General features: G+C 41.5%; 1 protein-coding gene across 5 annotated transcripts in view; it reads left to right on the forward strand.

The window, feature by feature from the left end:
* Utx (Utx histone demethylase) overlaps positions 1–12,443 on the forward strand; it is a 155,921-nt gene that overhangs the window by 135,225 nt on the left and 8,253 nt on the right. For all 5 annotated transcript variants that reach the window (XM_076528729.1, XM_076528731.1, XM_076528733.1 and 2 more), the window contains 8 exons: positions 4,823–5,006; positions 5,306–5,521; positions 7,938–8,093; positions 9,430–9,616; positions 9,708–10,016; positions 10,086–11,531; positions 11,603–11,858; positions 11,928–12,265. In XM_076528729.1, coding sequence (XP_076384844.1) covers positions 4,823–5,006; positions 5,306–5,521; positions 7,938–8,093; positions 9,430–9,616; positions 9,708–10,016; positions 10,086–11,531; positions 11,603–11,858; positions 11,928–12,265 — 3,092 coding nt within the window. The remainder of the gene's footprint in view (positions 1–4,822; positions 5,007–5,305; positions 5,522–7,937; positions 8,094–9,429; positions 9,617–9,707; positions 10,017–10,085; positions 11,532–11,602; positions 11,859–11,927; positions 12,266–12,443) is intronic.

The following is a 12,443-nucleotide window of genomic DNA, read 5'->3' on the forward strand; positions in this document are numbered from 1 at the left end:
TGTTTCTTAAATTTGTTATTGGATTACGGATTTTTATGCGAAGTAAAAACTGTCTGCGCGAATTAGAGAGATACATTTTATTTATTTCGCTTTTTAAATCATCTTACCGAGTTAAAAATAATGCAACAACGTTTGCTCGAACTCTTTACATTTTTTTACCTTCTTGTCGCTGATCCACTCATTCCTGTCACAAACGTATAAAATTCTCTAAGATGCCTGTAACTTCGTTTTGCTAGAATGTCTTGATATTGCGTTGCATTTGGTCAATTATTTTAGCAACGAAGATAGATAGCGAAAGAAACGATGGCCGTGAACGAGGCACTTTCTTGACAATTACAGTAAATTCTCCCTAATTGACGCTAAGAGTTTACACAAAAATGGACGATTTGCGAAGAGAGAGGAGAGATACGATTATATTATATTATTTATTTTTATAATTACCGTTTGTCAACAACTATAAAAACGGGCCGCAAGTCTCGAATAATCGTGTCTCCTCTTTCCAAATTGTCCATTTTTTAGTACAATCCGAGCGTCGATTAGGGAGAATTTACTGTAGATCGCGAATTAATATGCGAAATGAAAGTTACCTAATTCAATCGCAAGTAATAGAAACCAAATAACAAGTAGTCCATCTTTATTCGATCATTTTAATAGACTAAAAATAGTACAATCGATGATATTTCTAAATCTTTTCAACGTTTTCTGCCGTTTTAAATTGCAACTAAAGGCGATTTGACTTTTCTCCGCAAAACCAAAAAAGACGGAGATATTCGAGTATTCGCGTTTAAATTTCATAGCCCGTATGCAAAAGCGTAATCTCGGAAATGGCTGCGCGTTCATTTATCAGATGCCTCGAGGTTGCACATAAAAATCTGCGCGTTCACAAAATACCTTTTAAAAATCGGTCTCCGAGGCGGTTTCTCTCGAGGAGGTTCCTCGGAACCTTAAAGCGTCCGCCAGCACGGTCCCGTGAAAGATCGAAATGACATCGAAACTCCGCGGCATCCAAATTATTCGAGAATATCAATCCGAGTTCGAGGCTTCGCGTAATTTTCGGGCGAGCCGCATGCCGGTGTAATGACACTTTATCGCGGCCGTATCATCGTCATCCGTTTCGGGTCCTTTCGCTTCTCGATTCTTGAATTTCACGCTCCTCTTCTCCGAATATTCCTTGGTCCGCCGGAAAGTCGAGGCGAGCCGAGTCGCTCGCTATCAAGAGCCATTCTCAACAAATATTGTAGAAGGGCGCCGAAATTTCCTGGCGAGAACGCAGACGATTGTATTTTAACGTTTGATTGTAAACGATCGATTCGTTCAATTGCTGTGTGTATTTAGTTTATTAAATATTTGTTGTTGTTCGTAACACGTCGAACGTCGCGTTGGAGACACGTGCATGACGCTAATTTTTAATCGGGCTTTGAAATTTATTCTAACCGCGATCAACAATTTTAACTCAACAAACCGAATGTTACTACGACGTTTAGAATACAAAAGAGTTGAACCAACATTTCCTATGGTGAATTTTCAGATTCTAGATTTCGGTATCGTTGATTCGCGACGTGTTACGAACAACAACAAATATTTAATAAACCAAATACAAACAGCAATTTAACGAATCGATAATTTACAATCGACTACCTTCTTGTATACATCCGCCAGAGTCTCTCACATATCATGCCATCCCATTTCCATACAGGGTGAATCGTTCGGGCAATCGATTCATGGCAATTTTTCCTCCAATGTCATCTATGTAGCAAGTCGTTGAAAAAGAACTCGACGTCTCGCCTATAATACTGTGAAGTTAAAATTACCTAGTTTCATTTGAAAATATAACGGTGACCTTGTTTTCTATCGAAAATCAATTTGTTTATAAATTGAAACAGTTGCAATATCTTGTCGGTTAAATCGTGGAGACTAATTTGTAACTCACCCTGTATATGTACATTATTTTGTATTCACTGATTCACATTCGAGCCATGTTTACGATTAAACAATCTCGCGCATGTAATTCTATTTATCGATTGTTCCAGCATATTTTGTCAGATACTCGAACAATATGCGTATATATTCGAATGAGTAGTGGATACAAAATTCTTCGATTTTAATTTCGTTTCGAGTCGCGTATGTATAAATAATAAAAAAAAGAAAGTAACGGTATTGGAAATAAAACCATGAAATAAAAATGTCCTAGTACCAGAGAAACGTGGAAACAAAAATGTACGGGATTTTAGAAAATGCGAAGACGTAAAAGTTTAGGAAACGCGCAGTGGAATTCGCGGCTCGTATGAAAAGATCCTCGGGTGTTCCGGTAAACAGACAAATTCGCCGGCAAAAGAAGCTTGCTTCCGTTCGAATCTCGCGTGCGCTGGCTCGCCAGAAAAAAATTGCTGAATAAAGTTTGCACGAACATCCGCGCGAGTCCCAGTAACGAGTGACAATTAGAGCACCTAGCGAGGACACTTGAACGCCGGCAGCGTGTTTACGATCCGACTTAATTCCATTTAGAATCGCCGTGCATTTTAGCATCGCGGCCTACGATTGTGTAATAACTTGTTGCGAAACTCGCGCTTTTCCCACGGCGCGTGTTTAATTTGGAGAGCGCGCAGCGGCGCGGGGACGCAAAAATTACCGCGTTTCAAATTGCGCCGAGCACACGGACCCGTGTTTAATGTTTACCCGTCGACGGATCGCGGAACGCTCGAATAAAAAGGATTACCGGTGGCGCGGATTAAAAATCATCCGACAAGAAAACGAGTTTCGTTGGCTGGCTCGCGCGGAATATGCCCGTCGCAATCGCGCGCTGCTCGCCGCATCTGTCCTAAAACTTCGCAATAGCGTCTGTACACTTAAAAAGAAGTCTTTTTCGAAATTTACGCGCGTCGAGACTCGTTCGAATTAAATAACTCGGTTGACATGCTCGCTCGATGTAACTGTAATGAACTGGGTCGAACGCAAATTAGAGAAAAATATATCCCTCTTTTCACGAATTTTAACATGCTCGAAACAGTGTCCCTAAATTTGTATAACATCTTCGCGTCTTTGCGTTACGTTCATTTCGCGCATTCATAGTTTGGTTGATACATTTTTGCAACTTATACAAGACCGAGTTTCTCCTCTCAAAATATAAAAATGTGAATTTATTAAGACCGCGTAATAAACTTCTGCATACCTTTACGTTTACTCGTTTATTTGGAAAGTTCGAGCAGGAAGTAATGTTTGTATTTAACAAGCTAGACGATTGTGAATTTCTACATGCATAAATCGTTTTTTTTTTGCTCTATTCCAATGCACTCTAGATAAATAGGTATTCGTGCAGGAGTCAAGATCATTATCTCTGTGAAATCGGTGTAATCATCGAACCTCGTTAATAGGGAAAATCATTTTCCTTCGAGCACGTTAACAAAGATACCATGACCAACTTCCTACCGGCAGCTCTACCAACATCCTGTCCTCGCCTTTCCAAACCTCCGCAGGAGGAGCAGATCTATGCACAGAAGATAATGACGAATGAAAGAACTGGAAAATAAAGGTGTTCCGTTACAGGCTGACAGCTGCCTTTAAGGATACACGTATAGACACTTGCTCGGATCCAGCCAGCAAACCGACATCCGTTTAATAGAATAAGATACCTAACCATCGGCTTCGACAGTCTCAACGGCGAAAACATGTACCGTTCTGCTCTCCAACAATTTTTCCTCTCTTCGTAAACCATCGGTTTTAAACAAAATTTAATAAAAGATAATAATACTCTTAAATTTTGCATCAGCTCCGCGCATTCGAATGCGATACAAATAGAAATGTAATTTTTATGTAAACAGATAAAATCACGTCGAGCCGTAGAGATACATTGAACGCGTTTAATCGATATATAATAATTTGGGCAAATGTTCGAAACGAAAATACATACCTTTGTAACAAGATAAACCGGAAGTAAATGAAACGCCGATTTTTCAAATGAAATGCCAATTTAACAAATAATTTACACCCCGCGAGACAATTTCGAAGGCGTGTGCACGATTTCGAATAAAATACAGAGAGAGAGAGAGAGAGAGAGAGAGAACTATCTCGAAGAAATCAGGTTTCCTGGCGGTGCAACGTCCGAATTCTACTTCCCGATCGTCGAATAGAGGCTCTCGGCTAGGCTTCTACGCCTATGTTTATAGAGGGTTGTAATTCGAGACTTGCTTCGAAGGGAGAGTGGGGTGAAAGTGGCTACCCTAGGTTATACCTGTGAAAATCTATTCAGTTCGGTACTCGTCTAGCGTCGAGGCAACACGTCCCCGAATCGCAGCGATCTATCGGAACGCTGGTCATTCCTCCGGAAGCTACTCCATGTCGATTCGCGTGTTAACAGAGTACCACCCACCCCCGTTATTCTTTCCCCGAATCGTTCGCGGATCCTACTTGTTCCGCGGATTTACCGCGATCTCGTGCACAAGGCCTGTGCGTGGATCTTCGCGCGATCTGCGGCCGCTCGAAAGCACTTCCGGAAGTCTGTGCAGGAGGCTTCGCTAATCCCCGTTGATAGCGAGGGTCGAGGGAGCCCCCGGTGCAGTGCATGGAAAAATCTTAGGAAATTTTGTTTTCATCGATATCTTTCGAGAAATGTGACCGGTAATCGACCTAGTTCCATTCCATTCGAAGTCATCGTTCGATCGAGACACGGCTGTTGCAAACGAGCGCGTGCGGATTTTGAAAAATGTTTTCGCGTGTTCGCGTTTGCTCTTATCGAACGGTGCAGAAATATTTGAGTTTAAGAGATCGAGATCTTGACGAGGATACTGGGGCGCTGCAGGGGCACTAATTTGCTTCTGTTTTCCAGGATGGATGTACCACGTGGTTGACTGCACCGTGCTGGGCATAACGAGACAACAAAAGCAGGCTATTGCCATTCACTGCCTTCAAAAGTCTATCGAGGCGGAACCGAAAAGCGGCCAAAGCCTTTACCTGTTGGGACGTTGCCTTGCCGCTTCCGGGAAGGTTCATGATGCATTTATCGCTTACAGGTAACGCGCGCGATCTTGGACGTAACTCTGATCATTTCTGATTACTTCTATAGCAGATCGAACTTGAACGGCGGAACGTGTGTTAATTAGACGATCGAAAATTGAATAGAAAATGAAAGATGCGGCCGTTCCGAGAGAGGGTAGACGGTTGTCGAGCGAAACGAGCAACGCACGGCTTAGTCAAGTTTAATTCGATTAAATGAAACCCAAGTTCTCGGGCAGCGTAGACAAAAAATAAGAAGACTGTTTCCGACGCATCGTTGGTCGATCGTTGCTGAGCCGAGGATATATTGTTGCAGAAACTCCGTGGAAAAGTCCGAAGGGAACGCTGACACGTGGTGCAGCATAGGCGTTCTGTACCAACAGCAGAACCAGCCTATGGACGCTCTGCAAGCCTATATATGCGCGGTACAGTTAGATAAATCTCACTCGGCTGCGTGGACTAATCTGGGCATTTTGTACGAAAGCGTTAGCCAGCCTAAAGACGCACTAGCTTGTTACGTCAACGCATCCAGGTAAAATAACCGGCGCGCGGCGTTCTATTGCACCAAATGCAACCGGATATGTAACGGAGAATGTTCGCTTATAAGGATGTTCTCTTTCCCTTTAAATTGGAGTTTCTCCCTTGCCATACGGACGTTGCCCAAGCTATCCCCTACAATTCGTCAAAAGTTACGTGCAACATGAAACTCCAAAATATTCATAACCAGAGGATGAAAATGAACTCGACGGTACGGGGTTGCTGACCGTGTTCGGTCATTCATTTTACAAAGTATTCAAAAGCTGACAAATATCTTGCCAAATATATTTTCTAACAACATAGATACTTTGTAATATATTTTTTTAAACAAATAAGTTCTCTATGAGAGCGTCCTTCGGAATTGATGGATCCCATAAGTTTTCTGTCACCGAACAGCTTTCTTAGAATCAATCGTTTTCTAGACGAACGACCGATCGTGACTCGTACACGTGGTGTTCAAATTGTAGGGGATCGCTCGAGCAGCAGATTCGATCGGACCGTTGATTTCCAATTGTTCACACTCCCTATGTATAGTCTTTACCACGCGCTACCATAATGTATATTAATTAACGTCGGTTGATCCTAAGGCTTAGTTTTGTAAGATATTTAGGATTAAAGTATTTAGGTGCGATCCTTTGCGGTTAAATTTGACCGAAGCATCGATGAAATTATGCTTAGAGAGCCGATAATGTTGAAACCACCCAGTGCAAGAGTAACCTAATGCAGCTGTGCTTAATCTAGGTCTACCTAGTATAGATGTACCGAGTGGACTTGAGGTCTTCCATAGGAATGCACGAGCAGAAAGAGGGAAAATTGAACTTGTCACACTCGACGCACTCTTAAGGCAGCGCACTGTTTAGTTTTTGATCGGGGGTCCTCTTACCTTTCTAACGCTGTGAGCAAACTTTTCCAGTAGCGTTGTTTATCAGCCAAGACTGTTTTCAATAGTTACTAACGTAATTAACCGGGTGGCAGTTGAAAGAACCTATGCCATTTTCTAATGTTCCTTAACTCCTTTCATGAACCTCAAGTTCTCTCAGTAAAGCTACAAGTACACCATTACGCTTACACTATTCGTACTTGAATGTTTCGGTCCCTGATTCAGCTGTAGTCCTTATTAGTTTCTTTTTAATGCACAGGCTTCTCATTGTTCGGTAACTTAAGGATGACTTTTGGCATCTCGGTAAACCTCGGCTGCCGTAACTACCGATCGTCACTCTCAAGTTTGTATTATGTTTAAAATTTTTAATCAGTTTGTAGACTTGTGAGAAAATAACAGCACTTTCGACAAGGTAGTTAATGAACTTTTGGTCCTCGAAAGATGTCAGAAGTCATCTCAAGTTTGATAAATAAAGAAACATCCAGAGTCTCTTTCATATAAAGTTCTAGATCACCTTGAATATTGTTTAGACAACAGAATGCAATGTTTTTGTTGGCACGTTCGTAAGCTTACCTCATCCAAAAACATTTGAACGTCTTATGTAAGTAACTTCGTATGCACCGAGCATTGGGAACACCTCAAGGTCGTCAGAGACCATTCAAATTCGAATACATAATCGACGCAAGACTATACAACGCAAACTATCACGTTTATTGGCATAGATTCAAGGTATTCGCGAATTTTTAATCAAAACGATGGATAACCAATGCTTTCCTGTGTTTAAAAATGAACTTGTTGAAACAAATAACACGATCGCTCGAGACCGCAAAGATTTAACTTGACTCTTTACGCTTAAATATTAAATTGTATTTAATATTGGTATTTCTGATACTTTAACAATTTTTCAAATATAATTTGTATCTTCATAGAAATGTATACCAATACTATTATTATTTACAATTTCAAATAAAATGTATTTAAAATAGCAGATATTATTCAGTCGAATCAGCTGGACTTTATTCAACGATAGAATGTATTGTCAGAACATCTGTATTTAATCTTGTAAATTGTTGATTCTATATTCTTTCCGAGACAAAAGCATGTTAGCCTCTTGAAGGCTATGCTGTCAGAGAACGTCTGTAGCTAATCTTGTCAATTTCTATTTCTCCAACTTCTCCGAGTAGACAATTACACGTTTTATCGTCAACTCATTGAAATACAGTATTGAATCCATCAAAAAAAAAAAAAAATTCAAAAGATTCGCGATAGTCGTATCTGCTTATAACGAAGCACAATCGTCATCTATATTTGTATTGTTCATTGTACCTGTTGTATATTCTTACTTTGCTATAGTAGACGCTCCATATATTGGTGCGTTTCGGACATATATGTAAATGCAGACAAATACGTAAGTCGGAAGACAGGTCAGCATTCAAAAAAGAGAAAAGTGTAAGGAGAAGAGAAAGAAAGCTCGCCTGTCTTATCAGTTCTTAGGATCGTGCAGTGAAATGCGAAATTTTCTCTTGTTTAGGGGCAACAACAACACACCAAATTGCACGGGTTCACTGGCGGGCCTGGGCGGCGCCAAGTCCGGTGGTAACACCCCGATGAACCCATCCCTTCAACAGAGGATAAACTTCCTGCAGAGTCACTTGAGCCAAGCACCGATGCCTTCCGTCGCCGCCAAGTAAATTCATTAACTGTTAAAACCCCTTAATGGACGTGCACTGACTCATTAATTTGTTCATGTGCCCCACTGCTCCACACTAATTCAGTGAGATTATGTGAAGTTGACCGACAGAATCATGCAAATTGATTAAACCTGGAAACTCGACGTTTTCAGACGAATGAAAGTCCTGTTCCATTGACTAGAAATTGAAGTTAGGATAACGTGGATTCTTTCCAATTGCTCCTCGGCTTGTAAAGAAAAATCGACAATTTTTCTGGACAATCTTTTCTGGACAAATGGACAATTGGAGAGAATTTACCGTATGTATTAGCAACTTTCTGAGTCATTGTATCAGTTATATTCGTTAACTGGCTAGGCTACGTTAATAGATATGCACTGACTCATTAATTTGAGTACTTAGAATTGATCAACAAAATAAGATAATTTGGTATATGGTGCAGTTACAGGTCAGAATAATAATGTGAATCATCATTATTTGGAGTAACAAATTTCTGAGTCGCTGCATCACTCCGTAATTTATGACTGGAACGAATTCAGTGGATAAACTAATAAAAACAAAAAAGCAGTCCTAAATTTTAATCTTGATGTTCAGAGCTATTTGCTTTCGATTTTTACACAGACTTAAATATTAAGTAGTTTACAAAGTGAAAAATAAGATGCAAGTTTCTTTATGGTCGAGCTCGAGACTATACCGTGGAAAGAATTGTATATTTTCAGAACTGAAATTTATATATATTTTATTTAAAATATTATATTATTATATATAAATTATATAATATATTCACCGGAAACTTGCATTTTATCTACGTATTTTCTCAGTACTAAGGCGTTCAATTATTTTTAAATTATGACATTAAATTGTGAAGCTAGAAAATAATTGATTTTGCAACAAAGACTATATATATATATTTGTCTATACGTTATTAGTTTCAGAAAAAAATATTTTTCAACAACTCGGTGACCCTATAAATAATTAGTTATCATTTGTATAAAAAGAAATGATTTGTATAGTATAGAAATACTGGTTCAAATTTTGAAAGAAAATTAAATTTACTCTGATGATACAATATTGTACAAAATGTAAATACCTGTTGGAAATAAAAGTATTTGTCTGTCACTCTACAATTAGTTTTTAATTACGATACGTTCAACTACACTGTGTGTTACGAAGAATCATACTTCTGTTTCTTTTTTAGTTGAAATTATCTTCAGTTCTTTATACCATGTATGAGACAATCTTTGTAAGAAATTCGTTCGAACGAACGATTACCGAAAGAACTGTCTGCGAACGCGTGTGATGCACACATTAACAGATATTTTTGTTTCAATGAAGGAGGCGGCAATTGCCGTCTATAGAGGAGGCTTGGAACTTACCCATCAGCGCTGAGATGTCTAGCAGACAGCAGCAGCAACAACAACCATCAAGTGGCCCAGGTTATAAATATGGTAATACACCTTCTGGTCCACCACCGCCTTATCCGCAAGGACAAGGACAGAATCTTAACACGAAGAGATTCAAAGTAAGCTTCCATTACCAAAGAACCAATTATTAGTAATTACAGTAGTTTTCCATTTTCAAAATTAACGCTGAAATGCGATGAAAACTTTTAGCCAGGAGAGGAGCCGACGGTGTCGCCAGGTGCGCAGCAAAGGCCACCACCGTTTTACCTTTCGTCGCAACAGCTGCAGATGCTACAGTTCCTGCAACAAAATCAGGGTAGTTTAACGCCACAGCAACAGGGTCTGCTTGCCCAATTACAACATCAGTACAGGTCTATGCAACAGCACCAACAGCAGCTCAGGCTGCAGCAACAACAAGTTGCGCAAAGAGGTTTAAGGCCTGGACAACCCACTGGATATAATCATTCACAGTTAGGACAACCCGGTGTTATTAAGAATTACGGAATACCTCAACAACCGGTACACATTTTCCTAAGAAGCTTTAATTAATATCGTACCCATCACTTTACGCCATTCTCTGTATTATAGTTGCAACAAGGTGGAACCGTTGCATTACAGACAGGATTTTCGGACTCCAACGTGGGTTACAACACGGCGGCAACCGGAAACAGCCAGACGCCAGGAATGCCTTACAAATCTGCCTCCGACTCGAACTTCCCCCAGAGACAAATGGCGTCCGGTCAGTACAATCAATACCCGCCTAATCAGTACGCAGCCCAAGGCTACACGCAGATATCATCGACAACGAGCAATTATCCGGAGGGTTCTGCGGGGAACAAGGACTTGGGTGTTACGGATCAGGAACTGCAGGCTCTGCTGTCTCAAAAGGACATCGCGACATCGTTGGCGGAAGACTTGTTGAAACACTTCGGCTCCGAGGACTTGGACGTGAAGGAAGAAGCGCCGAGTATTATGAACAACGGCACTCTAAGCTCGGGTCCGTTCTCGCCGTCGAATTTGGAAGAGAACGCTCACACAGAGAAGATCAAGGAAGTGAAACTGGAGAAGGTGGAGGACACGCGACCGTTATCCACGTCGAAGCTGGAGACGTACGAGAAGAGCAACTCGAAGGCGCCAACCTCGGTGGAGACGGTGAAATGCGAAGCAACCTCCAGTACAAATAAAATAGAATCGGTCACTCGAGTGGAGCCGGTGCTCAAGTTGGAGAGCCTGTGCGAGTCTCAGCCTGAACAGAAGCTTAGCATAGAGATGGACGCGAAGAACATTATCGAGGCGTGCAAGGGACAGGGACTGAAAGGTGTTCCGAACTGCTCCATCCTCAGCGATCGCTCGCCTCCGCCAGCACCGCCGGATCCACCGAGCCAGAGGCTAAACAAGGAACAACTTCTACCACAAACACCTAGCGTTTACTTAGAGAATAAAAAGGACGCGTTCGGTCCTCAGCTACAAGAGTTCTGCCTGAAGCACCCGATAGCCGTGATCCGCGGCCTGGCGGCTGCCCTGAAGCTTGACTTGGGTCTGTTCTCGACGAAAACCTTGGTGGAAGCGAATCCTGATCACGGCATCGAAGTCAGAACTCAAATGCAACAAACCAGCGACGAGAACTGGGATCCGGTGATGGGCAGGAAAGTCTGGGGCTGCATCAGCCATAGGAGTCATACGACCATCGCGAAATACGCACAGTACCAAGCTTCGAGCTTTCAAGAAAGCTTGAAGGAAGAGAGAGAGAAAGCTCAAGGTATTCACACCTCGAATCTGTCCGACTCGGACTCCAAGGACAGCACCGGTGCCGTCAGGAGGAAGAAGAACGCCTTCGGATTGGCTGGTCGGCCTGGAGCGAAGATGTTGCGATTTGGGACCAATGTAGATTTATCGGATGAAAGGAAGTGGAAGCCTCAGCTACAGGAGTTGATGAAACTGCCAGCGTTCGCCAGGGTCGTGTCGGCTGGAAATATGCTGAGTCACGTTGGCCATGTCATTTTGGGAATGAATACCGTTCAGTTGTACATGAAGGTAAAATAATATTTTTCAGTTTGTAGTTGATCCGATGTTCGGGACGCTTTGCAAGGTGTTGTTTGTCACAGGTGCCTGGTAGTAGAACACCTGGCCATCAGGAGAACAACAACTTTTGCTCGATCAACATCAACATCGGGCCAGGAGAGTGCGAATGGTTCGCAGTACCTGACGCATATTGGGGCGTGATTTGTGCTCTTTGCGAGAGGAATAACATTAACTACCTTCACGGTAGCTGGTGGCCTTCTTTAGAAGACCTGTACGAGGAGAACATTCCTGTATACAGGTTTCTACAAAGGCCAGGTGATCTCGTCTGGGTTAACGCAGGTCGGTATCTGTTTACGATTTTATTCAATGTTAATTAACATTTATTCTAACCGAAATCTCTCGTCTCAGGTTGCGTGCATTGGGTTCAAGCCGTCGGTTGGTGCAACAACATCGCCTGGAACGTAGGTCCTCTGACAGCTCGCCAATATCAGTTGGCAATTGAACGTTACGAATGGAACAAATTGCAATCGTTCAAATCTATCGTACCGATGGTGCACTTATCCTGGAACTTAGCACGGAACATCAAAGTGTCGGATCCCAGATTATTCGAATTAATTAAGAATTGCCTCTTAAGGACAATGAGACAGTGCTGCTTAATATTAGAATTTGTGAAAAGTAAAGGTGTCGAAGTTCGGTTTCATGGGCGGGGAAAGAACGAAGCATCGCATTATTGTGGGCAATGCGAGGTAAGACATCCTTTAAAATTGCCCAAGACAAATATTAGGTCTACCGGAATATATATATATATATATATATATATATATATATATATATATATATATATAAATAAATAAAATAGATTTCTCATAAATTTAGTAATATTTATTGTACAATATAATTTCCGTCGCGTCTTACTTATGACCT

Source organism: Megalopta genalis, chromosome 2, assembly GCF_051020955.1.
Source record: "Megalopta genalis isolate 19385.01 chromosome 2, iyMegGena1_principal, whole genome shotgun sequence".
Lineage (NCBI taxonomy): Eukaryota > Metazoa > Arthropoda > Insecta > Hymenoptera > Halictidae > Megalopta > Megalopta genalis.